The following is a 27,786-nucleotide window of genomic DNA, read 5'->3' on the forward strand; positions in this document are numbered from 1 at the left end:
CATAAAAATTGTTTACATAGAAAATAACCCTTAGAAAGTATTTCATATATTTTTATTATTTTTAAATACGCTTTAGGAGGTAAAAGGGGAAAGTTAGAACCATACGACCACCTAGCTTTCCATGAACCACTAGCAATCCACTGACCACAGTTTAGTAAGCACTGATCTAAGAAAACAAAGAGAAATTCTGGTCTTCTTAGTATGGCAAGTCAGTGATAAAGAAGAACTTCAATGCTACATTCAGAGCATAACCCTAGAAGAATAACATAATTCTAGCTCTACACATTCTCATTCAGTATAGGTTAAATCAGCCGCTAACAAATATAGCTAACACAAATGAATGAATCAAAACAATGAGGGCACTCTGTGAAACTACTGATTTTATGGAGTTTTAAACAATCACCCTCATCTTTTATAAAATCAGACCACTAGGAAGTGTACTGGCTGGCAATGCACTTCCAGACGGAATTGACGTTCCTGGTCATGATCATAGAGGTTTATATTTTACAGGCTCATGAAAGTCCAGAACACTTGTCAACTATATTTGCATTATGTGTCCTTTGGATTTCCAAACATTAAATAGTACTGCAAACTTCTAATGTAACTAAGGTCAGAAACCTAGATCCAGATGGAGCTTCGCCATAGACAGATTATTCTTTATAGCAAGTTTCTTTGTGAGTAGGAGATATGAAAATGGTCCAAAGTTTTGAGATTCACTACAATGAATAAATCTCTTTCACTTAGAGTATAAACCTTTCTAATAGCTCAGAGGACTTGAGATGCATCCAGAGACATACCAATACATTCAGTAATCACCATTCATGCAGAGAAACTCAGAAATTGCATTGATGTAGAGAGGGGTTATCGTTCACAGAAATCATATCTACGGAGTTTTGTGAAAGAACCTTAGGCTCAGGAGGAAAAGGAAACCACTTACTGATATCTTTAACACCGTTTCATCATATGAATTTGGATAGCATTTAGTGGTTGTACTTGCTCTGTAGATTTTCATGATACATGGTAAAAAGAAAAGGAGTACTTGTGGCACCTTAGAGACTAACAAATTTATTTCAGCATAAGTTTTTGTGAGCTACAGCTCACTTCATCAGATGCATACATGAAGTGAGCTGCAGCTCACGAAAGCTTATGCTCTAATAAATTTGTTAGTCTCTAAGGTGCCACAAGTACTCCTTTTCTTTTTATGGATACAGACCAACACAGCTGCTACTCTGAAACATGATACATGGTGAGGTCTAGATTAGCGCTGTCGAGCAATTAAGAAAATTAATCGTGATTAATCGCGCTGTTAAACAATAATAGAATACCATTTATTTAAATATTTTTGGATGTTTTCTATATTTTCAAATATATTGATTTCAATTACAAACAGAATACAAAGTGTACAATTCTCACTTTACATTTATTTTTGATTACAAATATTTGCACTGTAAAAAACAATAGAATAGTATCTTTCAATTCACCTAATATGGGATTGTAGTGCAATCATGAAAGTTGAACTTACAAATGTAGAATTACAATGTACAAAATGTACAAAAAAAACTGCATTCAAAAATAAAACAATGTAAAACTTTCACACCACCAAGTTCACTCAGTCCTACTTCAGCCAATAGCTCAGACAGACAATTTTGGTTACAATTTGCAGGAGATAATGCTGCCAGCTTCTTGTTTACAATGTCACCTGAAAGTGAGAACAGGCATTTGCATGGCACTGTTGTAACTGGTGTAGCAAGAAATTTTTGTGCCAGATGCGCTAAAGATTCATATGTCCCTTAATACTTCAACCACCATTCCAGAGGACATGCATCTTTGCTGATGACAGATTCTGCTCGATAACAATCGAGAGCAATGTGAATTGACACATGTTCATTTTCATCATCTGAGTCAGAGACCACCAGCAGAAGGTTGATTTTCTTTTTGGAGGGTTTGGGTTCTGTAGTTTCCGCATCTGAGTGTTGCTCTTTAAAGACTTCTGAAATCATGCTCCACATCCCGTCCCGATCAGATTTTGGACGGCACTGCAGATTCTTAAACCTTGGGTTGAGTGCCGTAGCTATTTTTAAAAATCTCACATTGGTACCTTCTTTGCGCTTTGTCAAATCTGCTGTGAAACTGTTCTTAAAACAAATGTGTGCTGGCTCATCATTCAAGACTGCTATAACATGATATACACTTCTACGCCAATATAACGTGGTTCTCGGGAGCCAAAAAATCTTACCACGCCTTATATCGGGGTAGAGGGATTAGAAACCGCCTTATATCGGAGTAGAGGGATTAGAGTGTACAAAGAAATAATGTGCTTTGAAATTTTACAAAGAAAGGTATTTTTATTCCTTTAGGATAAAAATGTTTGTAAACTTGCAAACTAAATCATTTTTGTTAGTAGGGGCAGAGGTGCTCGGGTGGGGGCACGGGAGGGAGGCAGGAACCGAATGAAGCAGTGGCGGCAACAGCAAAATCGCCCAGCTGGTGGAGCATGCAGCACCCCCAGCCGCGGTGCGGGAGGGAGGCAGGAGCTGAGTTAAGTGGCAGCGGCAGCAAAACTGCCCAGCCTGGCGGACCCCTAGTAGCCCCAGTGCAGGGCACGGGAGGCGCAGAGCCGGGGCTGCAGCATGGACCCGTTCCCTCCGGCCGCAGGCACCCGCGCTGGGGCATGAACTTCCAGCCATGAGCCGCCCCCCACCCTGCCGTGCTGCCCCTGAACATCTGAATCAACCCGTTTCCCTTGGCCCCGACCTGGCACCCTTAACGCCGCTCAGAGCAGCACGTGGGAGCCAGACACGCTGATGTGCTGATCTGCCGGAGCACGCGGCCCCGCCCCCCAGAGCGCTGCTTTACCGCATTATATCTGAATTCATGTTATATCAGACTGCGTTATAACGGGGTAGAGGTGTATATGACAGAATGCAGGAGACATACAATTCTCCCACAAGGAGTTCAGTCACAAATTTAACAAATGTATTTTTTTTTAATGAGCATCACCAGCATGGAAGCATGTCCTCTGGAATGGTGGCCAAAGCATGAAAAGGCAAACAAATGTTTAGCACATCTGGCACGTAAATACCTTGTAACGCTGGCTACAAAAGTGCCATGCGAACGTCTATTCTCACTTTCAGGGGACATTGTAAATAAGAACCAGGCAGCAGTATCTCCCATAAACGTAAACAAACTTGTTTGTCTTAGTTATTAGCTGAACAAGAAGTAGGACTGAGTGGACTTGTAGCTCTAAAGTTTTAAATTGTTTTGTTTTTGAGTGCAATAATGTAACAAAAAACCCTACATTTGTAAATTACACTGTCACGATAAAGAGATTGCACTACAGTACTTGTATGATGTGAATTGAAAAATACTATTTCTTTTATCATTTTTACGGTGCAAATATTTGTAATAAAAAAATATAAAGTGAGCACTGTACAGTTTCTATTCTATGTTGTAATAGAAATCAATACATTTGGAAATGTAGAAAAAGATTCAAAAATATTTACTAAATTTCAATGGGTATTCTATTGTTTAACACTGATTAATCGCAATTAATTTTTTTAATTGCAATTAATTTTTTTGAGTTAATCATGTGAGTTAACTGTGATTAATCGACAGCCCTAGTCTAGATATTAATTTCAGTATTCTCTTTCAGAAAGCATTTAGCAATCAGGAAGGTCTTGCTGAAAGCTATCCAACCATGATGGCCTCACATGAGGTTTGAGCTAGTTATTTTTTTTCCCCCACTGATACCACACATTACTGACTACTTGCACTCCAATTACTTTTCTGAAGATTAATTCAACAAGGCATTTTGAACTTTTGCACATTCAGAGAAACTATCCTGCTTGCAAAAGTTATATATAAAGTTGGATAGAGAGAGATGCACTCCCAAATTATATAATTTCTACAAGGAAGAGCAGGAAACTCTAGAATTCAGTTAGAATGCAACTAAAATTTGACCCTAAGGAGTTATAAAATGTATTCCATTCAAAATTGGAAAAAAAAGTCTCCCGCCAATCCACAGAAAGAATCTATTTGCTTGTCTCCTCTTTACCAGGATGGCGAACAACAATGGGGGAAGAAAGGTGCAAATAATTTTTTTCCCCATTGATCAACAGAAAAAATATCCTTGCCGTGGGCAAATAGAATTTATAAGTCTGTCAGCCATTATTATGTCTCATCCTAATTATTACAGACAGCATTGAGGCCATCAAGAACATAATCCATATAAGAAATGGTTTCTTTGCAAAAATCATATGACATGAGACCTGTGTGTAGTTTGAACCATGTGAAGTACAGCTCAGCAAATTTAAATTACTAAGAAGCAATTAAATAGAGCTTGGACTGAATGTACAATTACTGTGCTACTATATCAGCACTCCAACACCTGTTAAGTTAGGAATGAATCCCTATTAATATTTAGGGTGAAATGCATCCCAGTACTAGTGAGCCACACAACCTTTGGCTTTACTAAAGTTAATTGGTCATGGGGTGCCATTGGGGCCAACTGGAATATGGCAAATTTAATCCTTAATCATTCAGAAGGTCTCCCCATATATTTAATTTCCATAGGTCATAACCTGTAAATTCTGAAGTCCTAACAGTTGATTTCAGATTGGATCCTAGCTATGGTGATGTATGTTGCCTCCTGTTGAGGCTCCAGTACCCTTAGGTGCTTACCCACTGAAAGAAGGAAGTCAGAAGGAAGTTAGACCCAATATTTCTTGGCCTGTATTCCCAAATACATGAATGACTGGAGAGGTAAACAATTTAAAGAGGCAAATGACAAAAAACTTCCAATTTATGGCAGTTGAGTTAACATGTAGCAATAAGAACCCTGTATGAAATTTGCTATGCGATCTCAGATTAATCCTTAGCAGATCACAGGAGGTTTAATACAGTATTATTACAGTACCAATATATACAGTACAAATATATTTTGGTTTTTATTAATATTATGAACTGCTAATGAACATAACAAAAATATTTTATAGAGAGTCCTAAAATGGATTTGAACTACTGAGTATTTCAGAAGTGAAAGTAATCTGACTTAATTAGAAAGGGCTTCATACATATTAAAAAAACATAATACAATGGACATCTAATGGTTTTCATTATCATGGGAGATCTAGGTCTGAAAGCCAATTTAGTGATGAATCGTGATTCAAAAATGAAGATTTTGTATTTATGTGATAACACTACACAGAATGATTATACCATGTGTGTAAAAAGTTAACTCTTATATTGTACTGAATTAATATAATTTTATTATTCCCCAAAATCCTCATAGTCAACACTGGGAAAATTTACTAATCTTCTTCCCACAACAAGATGCAGAAGAAAATTGCATTCCAGTGATGCTAATACTTCCAAGTGAAAATGTCTGTGCAGCTTATAAAACAAAAACTGCACCTTAAATCATAGAGAGGGATATATAGGGACAGCAGGTGTCAATTGGTGTAAGTCCAGGGAAGTCAATGAAATTATCAGTTTACATCAGTTGAGGACTTGGCCAATACTCATATATACATATCAAAGATGGCCATGGAGACAAAGGTAATGGAAGTTAACAGGATGGCTCTTTTTAAGATACCATATTCCAAAGTGTGGGAGGAAGGAATATGCTACTTTCACCTGTAACTGAGAGACAGCAATTCTACATAGCATTTGGTTGGGAAAAAACATGATAGGATAACTAAACAGAGAGTTGAATTTTTAACTCATTAAAACAGTCCTTCTCAACAAGAGTTGTGGTCACTGCTAGGACATTTTGAGAACTTACAGCAAAGCTACCTTTACTGATATAGTGTTCATTTCCATTTTTCTGACCTCTTCATGAGTAATTACCTAATTTTCCCTTTCACATATGGTATGTTGCCAACTTCTTTTACATTATTTTTCATGTCACTAAGTCCAAAATAATTTAAATGTGGACATATTAATTATATGTTATTTACAATAACAACATAATATTTATCTTTACAAGGGTTAAATTTAAATTTTTAAATTTTAAATAATACATACTGGATTCTGTAGGATAGCAGTATATATCAATTAATTAGAATGGTCTCCCAGAAAATTATTTTACTTTTAAAATATAATAGGCATGAAACTTTCCATAATTTTCCATAACCGTATTCATACATTAAGGAGATTAGACTTTGGGGGATTAGTTATTGTTGCGTTGTTGTTGTTATTGTTGTTTTAAAAACACAGGTCTAATTTAATGAAGCCATTTTGAAAGTACCAATTGAAAAGAGTTACTATCAGTAATAAAAATAATAAATTAAGTTTTGATTTAGCCTTCTTTCCTTTGAATATGTAAAAATTGAACAAAATAAAGTACAATTTGCTATCTACATTGTATAAAAAAACCTGAACAATCTGTTGCAGAATCGATTTCAAGAAAGTTGAGTTGGCAACCTTATTATTTATTAGTCTCTGGTTAATATTTATTAAAATTTATTTAAGATTTATTAAAATAATTTTTACATTTATCAATAAAAGTAAAAGACGAAAACAACTGGAGTCTACAGTGTGTGCTAGCAATCATTGCGGGTGGGTAAACTGACAACATGTAACTGCACATTAAGACAAATGTAGAATTTAGACAAAGTATTCCATCTCTTTTCAGATGTATACTTTTAAACCTCAGGAACTGTTTTCAGTAGATGTCATGCCTTTTAACTTGAAAAAAGATAAGTGCAAATAAGCTCCCAATTGTCTCCCCAATATGTAAACCACATCTCGGGCTGCTGTCTCTGCTTCGCCTTTGAAGTTTCCCTGAAATGTCATGTGTTGTGAAGACTGCTGTGCATAAGCAAGACAATTTGCTCACTCTCAGAATTCTTACCGGTTTCCACTGCTATTTGGTATCCAGCCTCTAGTCTCCGAGATGACCTTTCCAGCCTCTCTGTGTTATCGAGCAGATGTGCCCTCTGAAAAAGAAAAAGAAAAAAAAAATCAGACTGCAGTCTACAATGTTCCCCCCCGACACTTTTTTTAATTATGCTTTCATATCCCAAAACATAAAAATATCTACAGATATTTTACAGAATAGCCTATTACAAGCACCATTGGGAGAGGCAGGTTCTGTGATCAATCATAATTATGTGTACCAATCACTTTGTTTTGAAAGAGGGAATATGTGCTTCATTGTTATTACATGAGCACACTGATCAAATCTAGTGCTTCATTTATATATGGGCACTGCCTAAAGATCAACTTCAAGATTTATTCCCCATTTTATCATACATAAGCATCCACATTTTCTATTGAACAATAATTTCACAAAACATCATTATTATTGCAGGGGATAATTTTTAATATTAACAGTTTTCAGTGGAGTATATTTCTACTTCATCTGTACTACTATGGAAAGTACTATTGTATAAAAACAAAATTATACTCTTACAGAATACTAAACAGCAGATATATCTTTAGGACTGCTGATATAAACACATACAGCAACAAAACACTGGTGTCTATATCTAAAGATATATATCAAAACCTTTTAAAAAGGTACATGCATGTTTATGTACATAAAGAGGTTTTTTATGAACTTCAGCAAAAATATAACTGTACATATTTTTACAATAATTAGTGATAGTGCAAAGGTGAAATGATTGTTTTCACTATTTTATGGTCCACCCATAAACAACTCTCTTTTTAGAGTACTAATACTAGACTAGTTCTAATCAAGCTGTCAAAAATATGTATAAAAACTAATCATTCTTTCACCCCAAAAAACAATTTTGGTATGTGTCAAAAACAACTCCTACAACTTTGCCTTGTTGACAGATGTCATTAAAAAAAATATCGAAGGAATGCTTTCTAATAATAATAATAAAAAAAAGGAGGTGCCATACATATTATCTGAGTGGCTGTCTACCGAAATGATCTACCTTGCTCTAATGAGCCCCTATGGATCTTGGGAGATGCAAGCTATATTGACATGCACACTTAAGCTAATACACCTAGACCAATGCCTCCAAGCTCTAGCAGCCAGGGATGCTGACAGAATATCTCGCTTCTATCTTCAAAGAAAGGAAGTGATTAGTATGTTATCATTACCATTCAAAACGTGATTTTCCTATTCCCTCCCGGCCTAGGTGACACATCTCTGAGATGCGGCCAGACGATCGAGGCAGCTAAAGCCACATCAAAGCTTGCCTTGAATTTTTTTTTTTAAATCATTAAAACAATGCATTTAGATCAGCACAGATAGGACCCAAAGTGAAGGTCAGGAAAGCTGCAATAACAGTCTATAATAATTAATAGAGTCGTCTAATACACAGCGGATAGGTTAAGAGTAAATTGCACAAAAGCCTTTACGTTCATGGTGGGCAGGCCACCAAGAAAAAAAAAAGCACAAGCACTTAACATTTAAAAATATAAGTTACAGTGTTCTAATTGAAATTGAAAGCTAGAGTGGTGCGTGTTCTTAGGACTCCTGGCCAATCTAAATAATTAGTGTTAATTTTATGTATTTTTTTTTAAAGGTAGCTTTTCATAATAGCAGCTTCTTTTTCTCTATGGCTCATATACCCTGTTTAAAGAAATGTGTCAGCTTACAATGCAATTTGTAAAAAAAAAAAAAAAAACTGTATAGAAACTCAATTTATGTTAGTTTAAACTTTAAAAAGAATGAGCCATATCTGTATAATAATGTGTCGGAAATATTTTCCTTAAGAAAGAAAAGCTGAGATGATAGGATCAGCAGAGATACTTCAGGGTTTAAAAGATCAGAATTCCAAAAGTTAAGAAGAGGCACTTCAAATACTGTAGTTACAGTCACCAGGACTCAGCACAACCCATAGCACCTTCTAATCAGAGGAGAGTTATTTAGCGTTGTAATATGCGTAAAATTAAAAAGCTTTTTTGATCTGATGAAGTGTGCATGTGAGGAGGAAATCAGAATTCACATTGTACGCTGTTATAATTCAACTCACTTATCCAATCAAAAATGCAAGTAAATGCAAGTGTTTATATACAGTAGATAAGAAAAAATTATACTGAAAAACCAATGCAAGACACCCGAGTCCAGCCGAGCCCTACTCTAAGCAATTAGAACACTAGAGTATTGTGAATTCAGAGCTAAGATGAACTCAGTGCTGCGTTTTACCTCTGATTTTAAAACCTTTGCACCTAAGTCATTCTACAATAAAATCTAATTTTTTTTCTAAGTGATGGTGTTATTTACATTCTGTGTTTGGTTTTGCATGAATACAGTCCTTTTGGTCATGAAAGGCAATGAACTACAGTAGCAGCTGATGCTTTCAACTCCTTCCCACCCCTCCCCAAACTCATTCTCTCACACTATCCCCTACCCTTTGTAAGGTGGGTAGTGAGGTGATATAGTCTGTCTTGTAGCTTCAGAAAAAGCCTCCATCTGGAGTTATGTGAGGAAATTTTGCAAAGTAGCATGCTATCACTAGAGATTTAGTCATTCCATGTGGGCTGGATTCAAACTGAGATTTCCAAAACTAAAAAGACAGAGCAACACAGCCTCCATAGAATTCTGTATACTGCATGTGTGTTAGAATAGAGCCTTGGAATGAGAGGAAGCATACTTTTTATTAACAAACAGTATGGCAAATCACTTTTTTTTTTTTAAGATCAGTTCATACCTCTTAGGAGAACTACAATTAGGGAAGCCTTGATGTTTTACTATGTGACTAGTTTAGAACCATGCCTGAGTTAATGCTTCATTTAGATTCCAATGTGCATTTCGCACTCAATATAAAAATACAACCACAATTATAGCTTATTGTATAGATAGAACACAAACTCAATACATTTAAATTATTTCTCTGTCAATTCAATCACAGTGTATCCAGAATTATAATTCTTTAATTGAATATATACTTTGGTGGCTCCCAGAACATGCAGTGAAATGACAAAAAAGGTAACTGATAAAACTTACAAAATAATGAAAGATGAAGAAATTACTAGTATGTAATTCTACAACATGATTCATTAGGTTGATATACAAAAGGATTTAAAGTCTCAAAGATTTGATAAAAGACAAAGGCATGGCCTTTTGCAACAAATGATGAATTATCTAATGTATTGGAATGTGGTTGTTTTAATGTTCACCACTATTATACAAAATTTACTATTTAAGTGCAGTTGTGCTCATAGTCTGCATTCAATTTTGAAAGTATCTTGCAAATAGTCAGTAACCATGTTTATTAAAAAAAACATGGATTTGTTAGCAAAATGCTCCTCTTGCAGCCTTCTACAAATCTATACATATATGCACGTCTATGTGCTTCCATAAAAGGGCTCGGCAAGTGAGAGTCTAAAGAACTATCCTTTGCTACAAGTCATATCTGGTCTTAATAGTCAGAAATCACATTATTTAGAATCCTTGCAACAACGTTCTTAACTGTTTAAATACAGGGACTATAAAGAAAATATTGAGGGGAACTAGGTAGGGCTTTCACTTTGTCTCATATATTTACTTTGTTTTTAAGCTTTCTTTTTCTTCTCATTATCAACTAGATCCATTTTGGACTGGGAAGGAGAGAGAAGCAGTGTGACTGGGACACTGGTGAAAGATTCTTTAAAAAAAAATTAAAGCCTTGTTGAATCAAGAACTCCCCTTTGTTGCTATTGATTTGGTTAGTTCCCAGTTCTTTCCCATCATCACTCCTAGAATTTACAACAAATACTTTTTCCAGAGTGTAATATCCATTATTGATTTGTCAGTTCATCATCATCGTCGTGTTGTTCAGTCAGAAGGTAATAAAGACAAGAGTAACATACTATACAAAAATGTTAATACTGTGCTTAGTAGGAGATCTCTCTAGGAGTCTAGTCAGAAATTTGGCCTGCTAGCAACTATGACTCTACTAAACCCTTCTTGGTAGTAATTAGAAAAAAATAATAAAAGCAGTGCAAGTACCTGCTTTTGCGCATGCCCTCCCTCCCCCCCAACACCACATACTACAGTGGACAGCATCTTTAGAAAATAAACAACAAAATTTCAGTAATTGACCATAAAAAACTTAGACTTCTGGCTCTAAATATTTATGAGCCATTTCCTAAGAGAAAGGACAGGTGCTTCAGAATACCGATCTTTAATGTTACACCTACAGATCTACCACATACACACAAATAAATAATAAATATTAACGTGTGTGTGTTCAGGTCTACTTGTACTACATTTTCATTGTGTATGCAGTGCGTTCATAGAATATATATTTCAATTGCTCTAAACTAAATTCATTGCACAGTGAAGTATTACATACGTTTGATAGTGTTACAATATAGGTTTTCACCAAAGCAATGCTTACATTTACAATACCAATGTACAAATGTATTTACCCCATCAAAGATTTTGTGATGCAAACAAGATTACTACTACACTTGATCCGATCATGATATTCGAAAAGATTAAATAATAGTTTTTTCTTCTTTTTCCAATGCCTTTAAAAATTCTCTCTGCTATCAAAGAATTTTAATTTCTAAGGTTTGATCTAGGGAGTCCCATGTAAGTGTATAGTGAATGGGGGGGAGGGGAAAAACACATAACAGTGAATATTTTTAAGCAATGTAATCAATATTTTTGCTTTGTGTAGATTTCCCTGCAACAACAAACAAAAAGATCTACTTTCAGATTTTGAAACTCAGCTTTAAAGGGAAAGCTAGACAACAAAAAGCAAGAAAGTACTCACCTCTTCACGTAATTTTATCAACTGCAACATGAACGCACAAAAAAGATAAAAAGGAAAGAAATGGCAGTAAAGAAAGATCAGTTGTGTGACAGGATACAGAATTAACATTGACAATTTATCTGTTTACATGTTTAGCATTTAAAAATCACAGACAAACACATTAAAAGAACCTAAACATAGACTACATGCAGAGTTTTTTGAACGAATAAAGATCACTTTCTCACACTGTCACATTAAACAAAGAGAATAGTGTGAAATTCTCTTTTAAACCACATCTAAGACACCATCATGAAATAAAGGGGAATGACTTCATAGAAGTCTATATTATAAAGAAAAAAAAACAAGTTTACTGTTCCTCTCTTCTAAGATTGTACAGCTGAAGTGGTTTTGTATATACAAGTTTTCAGGATGTTTTCTGTATTTTTTTAGTTGTGACAACTGGTTTCTTATTTTACTAACAGATCTGACTTATTAATAGACTATAGTATCTTTATAGTTTGTCACTGGTACACCAATTCATATAATTCTCATTCAGAATGTAAATGCATTGTTATTATTGAACCTATTTATAGCAACTTTTTTTCCAGTTAAAAACAACCCAGCTTATGTGGTTTAGTGTAAGAGAATACTTATTTAGTGCACAATACATTTAATAATAGGTAAAAGGAATAATGGCTACCATGAAACATGATTTATTTAAAAAAACATCCACTTTGCATATGCATCCTAATTCAGGATCACTATATTTTATATATTTTTAAATAAAGGCGTGTTCGTAAATCAGCCCAGTTCACTGCAATCTACCTTTTTAACACTATTAATACCATTGTATTGGCAGGACTATTTAAAAAAAACAACTAGCTTGAATACCAACTACACTAAAACATGTATCTCTCAAAATGGAGAGCGATCCATTAGTTTGTTGTACTAGAACAAAATAGTACAATTACTCACAATAAGTGTATGCAAAGGGATGGTCTTTATGAAAAACAGAGCTTTCTCACCGATTCCAGTTGAATTGGACAGTGACAATCTCAGTCTATGCTCATGTTTCATTTACAATTTCACAAGACTAATATTCAACTTCTATATAAGATGAGAATGTTTACAAATACTGAGAATCTCCAGCAAGAGAGATGACCAAAAATAAAAATCCATTGGTTCCCTAGTATTTCATATGGTCGGTCTAAAATTAAACCTATACTTCAACCCATTACCAAAAAACAAGAGACAAAAGGTTACTAACCATATAAATTAGCAGGGTAACTACTGCAATAACTTAAAATGAAAGATAAAGGAAACTTTCAAGAATTTGATATAAAGAAAACCACACTCTTTTACCCACCAAACCACTTCTTAAAATCAAGTACTTGGCCTAGCATAAATCGGTCTCTCTCTCTCTCTCTCTCTCTCTCTCTCTCTCTTCCCCCCCTTCCTTCCCCCAAAAGGCAAACATTACGTCTCTTTAGAAAGAGATGATCTGGGAGTTGACCACATAGCTATCTTTTCTTTCTGAGGTCACCATTCTTCAGTTGACTATGATACTTAAAGGGCCAAAGTTTAAAACTACTCTCCTGCAATAGAGCCCATTTGGGGCATGCCACCCTGCTATAATCAGAGAGTTTCAAAACGCTGCACATTTGTTTTTTCAATAGGTTCCAAACAAAAAATGTTCTATCTTGTTTGTGCTGCATGGCTGAATTTAAGCTCTGCATAGGATTTGCAGCTAAGCTAGGTAATGGGAGATTTTTTTTTTTTAAAATGTTGTCTGAGAGATATTCATCAAATTAACAAAAGATGTATTTTTTTTCCCATCTAACAATGCACTTGAAGGAAACATATTGCCTTTTTAATTTTTATGTATGTGTTTTTATTAAGCATGCTGCTCAGTTGTAAACAGCATTTAAATATATACTGCCACCATTTTAGTTTATGATAATCAGCATATTTTTGAAACAAAGATTTTTTTCCCCTCCCAATATGGAATTGATACAAGAGGTAATCTGTTCCTTTATAGGCTAAAAAAAAAAAAAAAAAAAAATCTGGTTTATGCTGGTTTGAACCAGCAGAATCTCTTGTGGCTAAGCCTTCTGCTGTGACTAAAATCAAAACGGCGCCGCAGTGTGTGTGTGTGCGTGTACGCGCGTGCGCATGTGTGCATCTCTGAGACGTGTCACGTGACACAGAAAACTACCGAAGTTTTTTTTAAAAAGCTGATAACGCTACTGTTGTCTCTGTCCGCACACAGATAACGAATAAATGCTGAACTCTATTAAACGCCCTTTACACATTACCGTGGGTCGAACACACAATTTTCTGAACTTATGATGACAGTCTATTTATTTTGCTATAAACCCTCGGCATGTAACGAACAGATTTGTGTCTGGTAATGATCTGCTCTGCCAGGGCTATATGAAATGATACCAACCTTCTTTAGATCTTGGGGAATTAAATTGACCAACTTCACCCTCTGGTCTGTAAGTGAAGTTTGACATACTTTATGCACAGCAAGCCCAAATCTAATATTATCAGAACTTTGTAGTCTGAAATTAAGTAGCCACAACATTTTTTTTTTAAAACCACAAATACACACACAGTGTGTGATGTAAAACACACACACACACACACACACACACAATTTAACCTTCCAGTTAACTAATAAGTATTTAATCAAACATATTAGCAAATCTAGTTTGGGAATGGAAGGCAATAGTATTATATTTCAAACAAACAGATTTGTAATGCTATAAATACCTGCACGCTATATTTTTGGCATAAAAAGGTTTCTTATTTAACCCTATAGATGCTTTCTAAAAATATATGGAGTCATCACATAAAACAACATAACTAATAAATGGAAGTCACAACTTTAAGCACTGTATCACGGCACCGAAGCACTCAAGTCTTTCAAGGAATTTGATAAATGCTGCCAGTCAGAATGACAACTATGTCTTGAAAGTAACAGTCCTGCTTAAGACAACGGTCCTGGAAAAAACGATAACACAAACATGCACAATAGGGTGGTTGGGTTTTTTTGTCTCATATTTTTTATAACTCAGAATGTGCTTTTATCTGATTATGTTCATTGGATTTAAATTAGGAGAAAATTAATGTATACAAAGCAAGCAATTACTTCATTAAATACAGCATGCAATCACTAATATCTACCATAGCAAACGAAGATATATTAATTTTAAAAGAAATTTTGATTGCTGGAATTTGTACATATTTTGACAACACCTGCAGCTTTTATATACTGTACCTATTATACACTAGCCATATCTTGGGAAAAGCATGGATTCATGACCATATTCTCAGACATAGTTGTCTGTACACATGATGATAACTTCTTAAGCGGAGAAAAGACCAGTACACCCTCATTTGCAATGTTTTGCAATATTAATTGTTCCTATGCAGATCTGTTTTGAGGAACAACTGGAGACTGAATTCTGTGTACTTGTTTACCTGCATAACCTCAGGCATATTCTGTGTATCCACTAACTCAGTTGTGTATAACGCTGCAACTATATCTTTGAAACATGAATAAAGAGCTAACAGTTGAATAAAGAAAAGACTAACTAGGCAACTGATTCTTCACTTTCCCCCCCAATCTTATTTTAAGTGAACTTAATCCACTATCATATATAAATATATTCAATTCCATTTGCCTTTCCTCTCCAAGAAACAGTTATAAAAAAGTTTAATGTGACTGCCAATGTTCCATCTAAAGAATTGTACAAGCTTAGAAGTTTATCTCTCCCTCACGTGGCTAACCCTCAAGCCTACCCTGATATTTATCTCCTCCAGTGATGGATTTTACCAATATTTCTAGTTTGCTAAAGCAGAAATTCTTAGACAACACCTTTTTTCATTGATTTACTCATTAAGAAAAAACTAGGTTTGAATAGTGCAGGGAAAGATAAACAGCACTTCATTTTGTCAATTTAATCCAAACCTAACAAATAATTAATTAGTCTAAACCCTGGATTACACTGAGGGTTAGTCCTTCCACCTGACTTATTCTGTCAAACAACATTAAAACAAACTTTTGCACATGAGAAAGATACCCCTAATATTTCATAAAGTTTTCAGTTATATTGGGATGTTATGTTGGACAGGTAAAGTTTTATATTTATAAAGTACTTTTGATACCAGTACAAAGTGCAATAGCTTTTTGGGTTATTGGATTAAATACTTATACATAGTTGGTTGATTATTCACATAAAAATACCCAAAACTTACATTTATGGTTGATTTAAAAAAAACAGCACCTAATGGTATGTCAAACTTTAGACTAAAAAGTTTGTGTGTGTGATAACCAGCCAGTTGCATGTACCCAAGATGATACTCTTATGATTAAGTATTTTCTTAGCTGTAACAAATATAATAGTCATATTTTCATATGAAAAAGTGATAGAAAGAATTGGAGCAATCCAATAAACATGAGGAAGATCTTTGTGAACATTAGTCTTCATGTATTTAAAAGAAATAAGCCAGTTTCACAGCAGAGTTTCATGCTTATAAAAAGTTTGTCAAGAAAGAAAACAAAAAAAATTTTTTTTTTTTGGTGGTGGTACAAAGTGTGTCAAGTTTAAGACACGAGTTGCAAATACAGATTTACATTTCTGAAGAGAACCAAGTGTTCTCCCCCCTCCACATTACCCTAGGTAACAAGTAGTCATTTCAAAGATCAAAAACAAACAAACAAACCCCACGACGGCAAATAATTTTAAATTTACATTATTATGTAACTCTTTTAGGGGAGACCATTATTTTTTTTTTATTCCTCCCTGAGAGTTTTGAAAAGAGATCACATCTCACAAAAAGTGCTCCTGTGAATCAGTTATTCAGCCTTTCCTTAAAAAGCAAAAACAACATTTTATAATCGCACTCACACATTAGGTATTCTGCTATAAGTAAAACTTCTTAATCACAACTGCCTTTTTATGTCTGATCTCACACAAATTTCTCTTAAAATGTGAAAACAGTGGTGTAGTTAAGAGACGTGAAAACCCAAATTCTATCTTAACACCTTTATATGTTTGAACTTATGCTGATGACATGCAAATTATGAAAATTCTCTCCCTAAAACAAACTGTCATACTCTTTTGTATTTAAAAAAAAAAAAAGCTTTCAACTCATACCTTGTATATCTGCCTCTTTAAATGTGTCTAAAGCTATTACAGACTCTTTTTATAGTATACATTAATATTAAATACAATATATGATTTCATCCATATACCTATTAAAGTCTATCATGTAAATTACCAATTATCCTTTTAATATTGTTCTGCTAATATTGTACTTGCTCAGTACTCAACCTTTTTAATCTCAATATTTTGGACATTGAGGGACAAATCCTGACGTCTTTAACTTAGTTTAACTCAGCTATTCCTGAGGCAAAACTCATACTGAAGAAGTCAGAACTGAATAAAACTCCAGAATGTGGTACTTATTTCTCCCCAATTTACAATATCCAAATAATTGAATTTATTGTTAAGTAATCATTTACCAAGCTTCACTTGTAAAATCAAAGTTACCACAGCAAAAAAAAAAAAAAAAATATTCAAGTAAACTTTAAAATAACTTCTAATTTAAAAGTACCACATGCTAATTTTAGTGTAAGGGAAGACAAGGGAATTGATTTAAAATAAAATTTGGTTTTCAGATAGAAAACCTGTAAGACAAGTTTGAATTCCAGATGAAGTATTAATAGGTGGGTTAGATACCTCTGAAAATAGTGTTTCCTTTATTTTTATGACCTTATATATAAGAATCTTGATGATAGTGTCCTGAATAACAATTTCATGATAAAACTCAAGGAGGGCTTACAGTAATTAAGTGCCCTTTCATAAAAAGAAGTATATAACATTATAAACTCTAATACAATGTGTGAGAGAGAATTACAGGCTTTTATTGGTGCAACTTGCATTTTTGGAAAGAAAACCTGGTTAAGAAAGGAAGGCACACAAGGAAAGTGAGGGGTACTGTTCAATTGTGAGAGCTCACTTTCATTTGTTTTGCCTGCCAGTGTTGATTTAATTATAGTGCATTATTATCAAAGCTGCATTATGTACTTTTTTATTCCTTTTACATGTGTTTGAGGTGAAGATCCTGGCTTTGTCAGCAAACAGTGCGTTTCAAGTTATTCCTTAAGTACTAAATAATAAAGAAAAGAGAAGAAAAGATTTTTTTTAAAGATAGCAGACAGTGATCACAAGGTAAAGGGTTAAATGTAAGATCTCCAAGAAACATTTTGAAGTTGATTAAGACCCTAGCTTTGCATTAAACAGTATCACTTCCACATGAGTTGTTGCTAATGCTGTTAAGGAGCAGCTTGAGAAGCTCAGTGTGCCAGTGACCTCCTTCACCCTCCAGCCACCCACTAGGGCTTCTTGATTAGCATCCTACCTGGTTCTCTGAGGAATTCCCATCATCCCCTAGGAGCTCATTCCGCACCTCGTCACTGTAGGCAATCCGTGACCTTTTCTGTAAAACAAAAAGAAAAAAGGGTTAGGAAGTAAAGCTTCGAAGCCATCGGTCTCAAGGCTGATCATTTTAAACCTCGAGAGCCCCCTAATGGATACCTATTTGATAAAAATCTGCAAGTAAAGTTACTGAAAAGTTCCTTAACTGCAGAATTTCAACATATATTAATGGAAAAATATTAACATATTTGAGGAGATTGTAAAAAGTCACGTTCATCAACAAAACTTGCCTAGTAAACTACATGGATATACAGTATGCAATTCAAGTTTTGAGAACTAGAACATTTTACATATTACAGTAGAATCACTGCAGATGTGTTTATAGACTCATAGATGCATTTATCTGAAGCTATCTTATTACCTGGAATGGGAACTCTTGAACTAAAACAGTAGTAATGTCATGAAACAGGGAAGGGAAAGCTGAGCTTTTCCTACATCAAAGAGATAACTTTTTAACAATGTACATTGGCCAAAAAGGGTTTAAAATGACAGATCTAGAAAATAAATAAGGTTCTCTTTGCTGTTACTGTAAAGGCCTATGGGAAAAAAAAAGACTATAAGAAATCTGAGGGCTGGGTATATGTGGGGGGGCGGGGGGGGGGGAAAGAGGGACACCAGTATTGGGAAATGTTAGTTTACTTCACTTTATTTATTATTATTTATTCACTTTACACACATCAAAACTTGGTAAAATCAGAAAGCCAAATATGGGCCTAAGAGACCATGTCATGATTTGTACAGTCTTCAAACTCCAGACTGTCTCATTAAATATTCATCCCTATTGATTCCAAATTAGCATATTTTTAAGAAAGTTATGAACAGTCGAAGACAAGGGTTCAAACAACCAACCATCCCAAGGTCACTTAGGCACCATGGTATGTTAGAATTCCAGAGACAGAGCTCAGCCTTAAAGTTTTGTGGCTGCCAGCGAACTGTACAGTACCATTTTACTTTCCTGCTTCAATTTTTTACATTTACCGCTGAAAGGAAGAAAGGTATTTTAATAGATTGTTTTATAGCTTTTTTAAATTAAACGTGGATATGACAACTTTTAATATACATGAAAGGAAGTGGTTAGAACTAATACTATGACAACTAGACTTTGTCTGTGGAAGCTTCCCTGCATAGCTCTGCCAAAGCACTCCAGTTCCGACCTACAGTAGTACCCATAGCGACAACTCATGAAACACAGCAATCCTAGACTTTACCTGAGTTGGCTGCCAAGTGTACCAAAAACTTGCCTCAGTTTGGGATGCAGACACAGTTCACTAGAGAGAGTAGACTAAGCCTGTGGAAATTCATTGCATTTGTGACCAAATAAAAATATGAAAATAGGTCACCACTGGGAAGAAGACTACCAATGAACTAAAACAGGGCACCACCCAGCTTACTTGCAACACTTTTAAGCTGTTTATCCTTTATGATTAAGGTTTGCCCTTTCACGATCATCATCATTATAATGCTTACCAATTTGTGGTGCAACTGCTCGTGTTTAATACTAGATTATACACTAAAGCTACAGCTATACATAGCAAGGACAAAGCATATCATGGACCTACTACAAGAATTGAACTGTGGTAAATCTCTTTTTCCCTATTTGGAGATCTCAGCTGCAGCAGTTTCATACTAACCAAGCAAAAGTAGTCTACAGCATTAAAGGAAATGAGAACCTTTAAACAGGCTGTGGTATCAGAGCTGCCTGTTTAAATTATTCATTTCTTCACTATGGGGGACTAAAACACTCCACAGTATGCAAGAAATCATATGGAGATAGGTTTTGTTTTTCTCTTTTTTCACCAAAAAGCCAACAAATTGGCATAGATTGCTCAATTACATTATTTTCATATTTTTACTTGATACACATCAAACAAGGAAGGAAATTACAAATATATGTCAATAAATATCTAGAAAGACAACGTGGGTGAGGTAATATCTTTTACTGGATCAACTTCTGTAATAGATATTACCTCACCCACCTCGTCTCTCTAATATCCTGGGACCAACACAGCTAAAACACCTCAATAAATATCTAATCTTTTTTGGTTAAGATCCAATCTCTACATATGAGGTCCAGCAATCTAAGTGTACAGTCTTACACAATTCACCTAACAGCGCAGCACCATGGACATTGGCAATGTTAACCATATTTGTCACTATTACCTTGCAATGGTAAACATCATGCTCCATTTGTTTGTTGTCAGGTGTACCATTTGGCTAATTATAGAGAGTTTGAGGAGTTCTTGGTTTCACATAATTCATTTGAACGATTAAAATGGTGATTGTTCCAGTTTACAAGGGACTGTATGAGAAAAAGTGTGCTTTATGACAAAGAATCACAACATTTTTGCAATCATTCTATTTTTTCCTCAAAAAGACACTATATATATCCTTCATGTCAATATAAGTGCAGCTAATAATGTCTGTACCACTGTTCTTTTATTACAATGATCTGTCCTGATTATTTCTTTCAGTACAACTGCTGATTTTTAATCTTGACTATAACTAGGTGCAACTCTTTGCCTTAATCAATGAATAATTTGATATTACTTTTTAATCACAGTTTCACCACCACCTGAATCAATAATATAAAAGGACCTTGGAACTAAAGTGCTCATTTGTTCTATCAGGATTTGTACAAAACATCAATACTTTATTTTCTTTAACAAAAAATAAAAATAATTATTGTAGTAATTTGGCTAACACTTATATTTGGCTAATCAAAATTAAAAACAAGAAAACGGATTAATACAAATCTGATCATTATAAATATTTTAAGGTTTTTTTCTTCATAACTATCAACAGTATATAAATATGTACTTTAGCCAAATGCAAGCATGATAGTTTGAGCTGGAAATGTCACACATTCTGCTACAGTTTGAAGGAACCCAATTCATAATGCATTTTATAAATAGTTAATGACTTCTATACATAAGCAAACCAGGCAAATCAAAAAATTGTCAACATTTTTAGTCTTAGTTGTCAGTTACCACTGTCTACTGGTACTTTATATGTATGTTTCTAGAAAAGACAGAAGCTTTACAGAGTTTGTAATCCAATGCATTTTCTGGGCAGCTCAATACGAGTTTAAGAGCTTCTATGTACAGTTTTTCTCTGCAAAGGTTTGTCAAATACAGCAGAAGTTTTTCTTGCATTTTGTATGTATATATGCTAAGTTCTGTGCATAAGTGTTTAACATTACTGGGTTTATCAGTATATGTGTACACTCAGAAATTGTAAGCGGTATAGTATACATGCACACAGTATACTAAGGGGCCTAAGGTACTAGCCAGAAAAACTTCTAGACAGAGAAAATTTCAGTAGCTGCTTTAAATGTACTACAGTACTCAGACCTTCTGCCAAGGAATAATTTCTGATTCTAGGCAGAGCTCACTTGGTTTATGAACAAGATTTTTACATACTGATCAGGTGATTTTCTTAAAGCCCTGTTCACACAGATACACTTGCTCAGTTCTGTCTGGCAATTTGACTTTAAACAATCTGTCTACTTGACCCAAGCCTTAACATTTCCCTACTGAACTGAATGTGTTCATGGGCAGCCACAGTTAAAATTAGAAATAAAATGAATTAACTCAGTTTAAACTAATTAAGAATTGTGATCTGCAGTACCACCCCCTGTATGATTTTACATGTGAAGTAGGGTACATGCAACGCGAGTGTAAGAATTCTGTTATACTAATCTGAGCATAACAATGAAGTTAGTCTATTACTAAAGCATACTAGAAGCTAATTTCCATAGTCTACACATGGCAAACCAATTGCTTAAATTGCCTCACCTGGGAATGTAATACAATGTTATCATCAGACCAGCCAGACTGTAAATAGAGTTATAATGCTTTCCATATGCTAGGCTATGTTGCATATGAATTAAGTAATAATCTGGTATTACAATACCATCAGCTAGTTCCCATACCTGGCAGACAGGATATTTTGCTAAATTACTACCTATACAGCTACATCACAAAATAAAGAAGGAAACAGCAATGGGAAGAGGAACAATCTACATGACATATGACTGATTTTACATAGTAATCCAATAAAATTTAGATAGAGGTGCCTGAAATAATCTGTTTCCAACATCTGTACAACAGAATGCATGCTTATTCATTTCTAGTCAATTCCAGCCTAATGTTCCACATTCTATATTTTAATTACTCATCCACAATCAGCAATGTTCACATTGGTAAGGGCAAGCACTAGCCAGTGCTCCTCATTTCTATGTACTTTCAGCAGTGAGCCAAATAATTAATGCAAAGCATTGCATGTTTTTGTAACTAAACTAGGAAACAGCGTTTCTCCCAATTACTAATCAAACTAGTCTACAGACAACCAAAGCTAGGTACATTTCAGACAAATGGCCCACTCTAGCCCAGTTATTCCTTTTGTCCAAACCATATTTTTCCACCTAGATGTATTTCAGAATGGTTACAAAGATTTTTTTTTTGTAAGCCATGTGATAAATCTATAAACAATAAAAAGTTTTGCCGATACTTTTTTCTTTTTCAGTATTAGATACTGTTTTCTAGAGTATTTCAGATGGTTAAAGAAACACTGTCCACTTGAAAAATCACATTTCTGTCTGAAAACTGCACCTACTGTAAATACAAGTAAAATCTAAGATTATGATAATTTAATGCAGTTAGTGGGGAGAAATTCTATTTTTAAAAACATATGTACTTTGTGCAGAGACAGTTTCACGTTGCCCCTGTAAAGTTGCAGAGCTAAGACTTGATCCAGCAATGTACCATGTTTGAGCAGACTGCTATCCTCACACATTATATGTTGCAGGATTGGAACCTTAGTTCCTTCCTTAAAGCATCATCTGTCAAGCAGAAAGCTTTTCAAGCATGTTTTCTGATTTTTTAAAAAGAGAAAAATTGCCCTCTCTGTCTAAAGGGTGCTCTCACAGAAACAGAGCTTTTTTAATTAGTCTACTTTTAAAGTATTCAGTGGACAGTGTCTTTTTATGGAGCGTTAAATCATATTGACAACTTTTTAAAGAAAATGCATTCAACTTTAGTATCATGAACAGATCTTATCCTAACTGCTTCAAAAACATTTTTCAGGAGATGGTCTCAAAAACAGGTCACATAAAAGCAACAAATTGAACTTCTATATTTGTATGTCAATGAGGTCATTTTATCAAACTATTTCAGACCTCAGTCCAAAAGGGGCTTAACCAAGTGTAGAAAGCTAACTTCTGATCAGTTCTGTCTACAAGGCAAGAAACTGATTCCACATTGCTAATCTGGAATGTAATATAACACTGACTTTCAACTGTTTTCAAAGAAAAGTTAAAATTTAAAGATGATATGCTTTATAGCCATAGAAAATAAAACGCTCTGATCACTCCCCCTCCCCAAATAAAAAATTCACTAAGGTGAATGAAAGCATCAATCCAACAGAATTGTTTAGATGACAAAAGTCAATCCCTGAAACACTTCAAATCTCCCTCCTCCCCCCAAATTGTTACAGGCAAATTACAGAAGACAAGATTACAACCTATAACTTGAACCCTGCCACTTCACAAAATCAAATGTCTTCCAACAAGAGCACAGCCAAATCAAACCATCAGTAGAAAATGTTAATGTGAAGTTAATGCAGAGAGAGCATCACACATTCTACGCAGAAGTCACAGGTCTATAAATCTTCTTTTCAACAATCGTCTTCAGATACTCTTTCAGCTTCGTTATGGGGTGAAAGCAGGTATGAAGGTCAAGAGAACCCCATAAGGATACACACTCTGTATTATGTTGTTGGTGAAAAATGCAGCTTCTGCCAACAAAACACCTTCTACCGCAAACCTCATGACTAATGGACTATGCATGTCACCAAGATGGCCAATGTTAAAACAACCTACTAGATTGTACACATAATAAGGGAAGAATGCAGGTCACCTGTGAGAGAATTGTAATTCATTGTTTCTGTGTGCACATTAGGAGTAACAGAAACACATTTCTAATGTGAAGAGACATTTGTATTCACAAAAAAGTCCAACATTTAGCTGAACTCTGCTTTCTAATATTAATAGCTTACTAAAGAAAAGGCTTTTCCAAAAGCAAAGATCAGAGACCAAAAGCATCCTTTACAGATGGTGCTCAAAAGTTCATCATCACTACTTCTAATTCAAATGGACACTGCATACAAAAAGATGATGTAATACAATATTAAGGATATAAATGTAAACATGAAAAAGCTAAGAAAGACACTGCATTACTATTGATTACATATTATCCCCAAAAACCATGCTAAATAGTTCCTCTCTACTTGGGTGTTTTTACCTTTTGGATGTTTTTGAAGTTACCAGACTCCCTCTTGCAATTTTAGGCATTGCTTAAGCAAGTTAAGTATATTTAATTCTTTTAATCCTTCACAGAAGTCTATTCCTTCAGTCTCTTTAGACATGTAGATGGTTTTTATAAGTGCTGTACAACAGTTTGACAACAACATCAATCAGATGCTATAATCTGGTCAAAGTATTCTAGCTATGATCTCACCAGAGTTTAGATAGATAGATTAGATACATAGAAAATTACTATTAAACTAAGAGGTGTCTCTCTGTATGCGGCCTGAAACCTCACCTGCCTTTTGCACTGCAAACTCATAACTAATCATTTGTCGACTATTACCTCCAGGCTTCTTGCAGCATTTCCACAGTCCAGATGTCTCCCTTCCATTGAAAATTACTTCTGATTATTATTCCCCAGATGTATTCATTTGTATTTTTCCCAAGTTAAATCTATGTTTCTATCCATTCTATGTCCTTTTGTAGAATTCCTCTATTTTACACAGGAAAACCTCTCAATGTAGTTTCATCTGCAAAGTTCATTCACGTGCTATTTGTTCCCTTTCCAATATATAAACAAAAGTGTTTAATAAGCATGACAACCTGGGTACAATTTAGACTAGTGAAGGGATGTGTCATCCCTGCCCCGCAACCCTTGGGTGCCTCACAATGCCTTGCTGAAGTAGCTCCCCCGGGCTGCTCATGAACAGCCTTCCAGCACACCCTGAGTGTCTGTGAGTAACTGCAGGTTGCCAGTTACACTCTGGTTCTCACCAGCCTTGGTTGTACTGCACGGTGGTCCCAACTCACCCGCAGTCCCAAATGTTCTCTCCCAAAATGTATATCCTGAACTGCCCAGAAAGGTAGGTTCTGTACCTCTCTTGGACAGTACGAATATTTTAAGTCCCTTACTCCTTGAAGGGAGCAATATACCCAGTTTATTGTCTTAAACAGCATCACCCAAACACCAATTTAAAGAGTGGATTAGATAAACCCATAAAAGAAGTTTATTAACAGCAAAGAGATAGATTTTAAGTGAGTACAAGTACTGAGGCATAAAAGTCAGAAATGATTTTTTTAAAAAAAGCTTACTAGTGCCTAAAAAATAATATTAGATTGAAGCAAACTTTTTCATCACATGCTTCCGGCAAAGTTACTGACCAAACACTTCAGGTCAGGACGTGTTTTGATCATAAACTCTTAACATCATACAGGAAAATCTCATAAATTCACATACCATGTTGCCACACGTATTTCATCAGGACAATATTGACTAGCAAATTATTAGTTTTCAGATGATACCTTGTAAGGCATACAGTGGACAAAGATTATTACACTAGTGTGTAGGGTGTGAATATTTTGTTACAATAAAACAAAGTTAATACCAATCCTTACAACATGCCACAAGACACCTTCCTGACTTATTCATTTTTGATTACCACTGGCCTTTGTTCACAGTCTTCTGACAAGTATTTGGCCTCTCTGACAGTGTTCATTTCTAAATTAAAATTTCACAAAATAGAAATTAGACATAGAATATACAAGCTAGACCACATTTCTACCAACAGAGGATTCCTCCTGACATTAGAACTTCAATCTAGTTTCAATATCCTATACAATGTGTCTTCCACTGCTTCCCTTGGGGAACTATTCTATAATCTACTGCAAACACTTCATCCGACGACTTTGGGTGAAAGGAAAGAGCATCTACTGAGTGAGGTTGAAGGGGAGAAGACAAATTTAGGAAGAAACAGAGACTGACAATGTCACTTTGTTCCAGTAAGTAACTAGACATCTGACTGAGGTAGCATGTCATTCACTTTTGTCATGTATTTAAATGAAAATCTTGTGAGAGTATTTAGAGCCAGGTTAAACACCCAGAGGACTAAGTTTGAGCTTCTCAGCTGCTGCTATTGAGTAGTTTTCTCTCGAGATCTGGTCTACCCTGTCTCACCAGGAACAGAAACATGCTAACAGGTAAGCATTCATTCAAATTCTTGTCCAGACCATTATGGAGAAATGTTAAGAGGGCCAGGATGAGTCATCTAAGAGATCACAGCTGCCTATCTCTGCACTATGCCCTGAAAAACACTTCAAACCAACTTGGACAGAAAGCAGACATATATGCATGCAGCCTAATGATTAACAGATATTTTTAAGGTTCCTCTCACCATAGAATCTAAGTGCTGAGTTATCAGCTGTTTGTACCTGTTCCAAAACACCCCCCTTTTTATGCTTCACTGCTCAAGACAATGACAGCAGACACACAAATAATCAGAGAGATTTAGGCCTGAAGACATCAATATCACCCGTCCCGTAGGCAGACAATTGTGGGTACAGCTGAGAATACCAGAATGATGACTTTCATCAGAAGCTGTGCTATTTTCTGGAGAACCTGGATCACTGTGGAAAGGTATAAGCCCGGTCAAACTCGCACTGTGTTGGGGAACACAAATATTCAGTGTGTACAATTCTGACCCTCCCTCTCAAGTTAAGAGATGGACTACCACACTAACTGCCCACAGCATCACCATTTTCCAAATAATCTGGTTTTCAGGAGGCCTGTCAAGAAGACAGGATGACAGAATTTCACCAGAGCACAGAGGCAAACTTGATTAAGTAATCAAGTGAAATCTCTTGTCTATGAGAGAGGGTCTAATGTGACCTATTATCCGTCAGAAGTGCTCCTGGTAAGCAGGGCCTAAATACAATCACTAGACTTCCTTTGTTTCTCCAGGTTTCAGAGTAGCAGCCATATTAGTCTGTATTCGCAAAAAGAAAAGGAGTACTTGTGGCACCTTAGAGACTAAAATTTATTTGAGCATAAGCTTTCGTGAGCTACAGCTCACTTCATCGGACGCATTTGGTGGAAAATACAGAGGGGAGATTTATATACACACACAGAGAACATGAAACAATGGGTTTATCATACACGCTGTAAGGAGAGTGATCACTTAAGATGAGCCATCATCAGCAGCGGGGGCGGGGGAGGGGGAAGGAGGAAAACCTTTCATGGTGACAAGCAAGGTAGGCTATTTCCAGCAGTTAACAAGAACATTTGAGGAACACTGGGGGGTGGGGTGGGGGAGAGAAATAACATGGGGAAATAGTTTTACTTTGTGTAATGACTCATCCATTCCCAGTCTCTAATCAAGCCTAAGTTAATTGTATCCAGTTTGCAAATTAATTCCAATTCAGCAGTCTCTTGTTGAAGTCTGGTTTTGAAGTTTTTTTGTTGAAGGATAGCCACCCTCAGATCTGTAATCGAGTGACCGGAGAGATTGAAGTGTTCTCCGACTGGTTTTTGAATGTT

General features: G+C 35.3%; 1 protein-coding gene across 17 annotated transcripts in view; it reads right to left on the reverse strand.

Moving 5' to 3' along the window:
- VTI1A (vesicle transport through interaction with t-SNAREs 1A) overlaps nucleotides 1-27,786 on the reverse strand; it is a 362,693-nt gene that overhangs the window by 263,330 nt on the left and 71,577 nt on the right. For 12 of the 17 annotated variants that reach the window (XM_043519147.1, XM_038410869.2, XM_038410870.2 and 9 more), the window contains exons 4-6: nucleotides 18,093-18,170; nucleotides 11,682-11,702; nucleotides 6,854-6,938 (exon numbers count right to left, since the gene is read on the reverse strand). In XM_043519147.1, the coding sequence (XP_043375082.1) occupies nucleotides 6,854-6,938; nucleotides 11,682-11,702; nucleotides 18,093-18,170 (184 nt within the window). The remainder of the gene's footprint in view (nucleotides 1-6,853; nucleotides 6,939-11,681; nucleotides 11,703-18,092; nucleotides 18,171-27,786) is intronic. The other 5 variants (XM_038410868.2, XM_038410871.2, XM_043519151.1 and 2 more) reach the window with 1 other exon arrangement.

This window comes from Dermochelys coriacea, chromosome 7 (assembly GCF_009764565.3).
Source record: "Dermochelys coriacea isolate rDerCor1 chromosome 7, rDerCor1.pri.v4, whole genome shotgun sequence".
Taxonomy (NCBI): Eukaryota; Metazoa; Chordata; order Testudines; family Dermochelyidae; genus Dermochelys; species Dermochelys coriacea.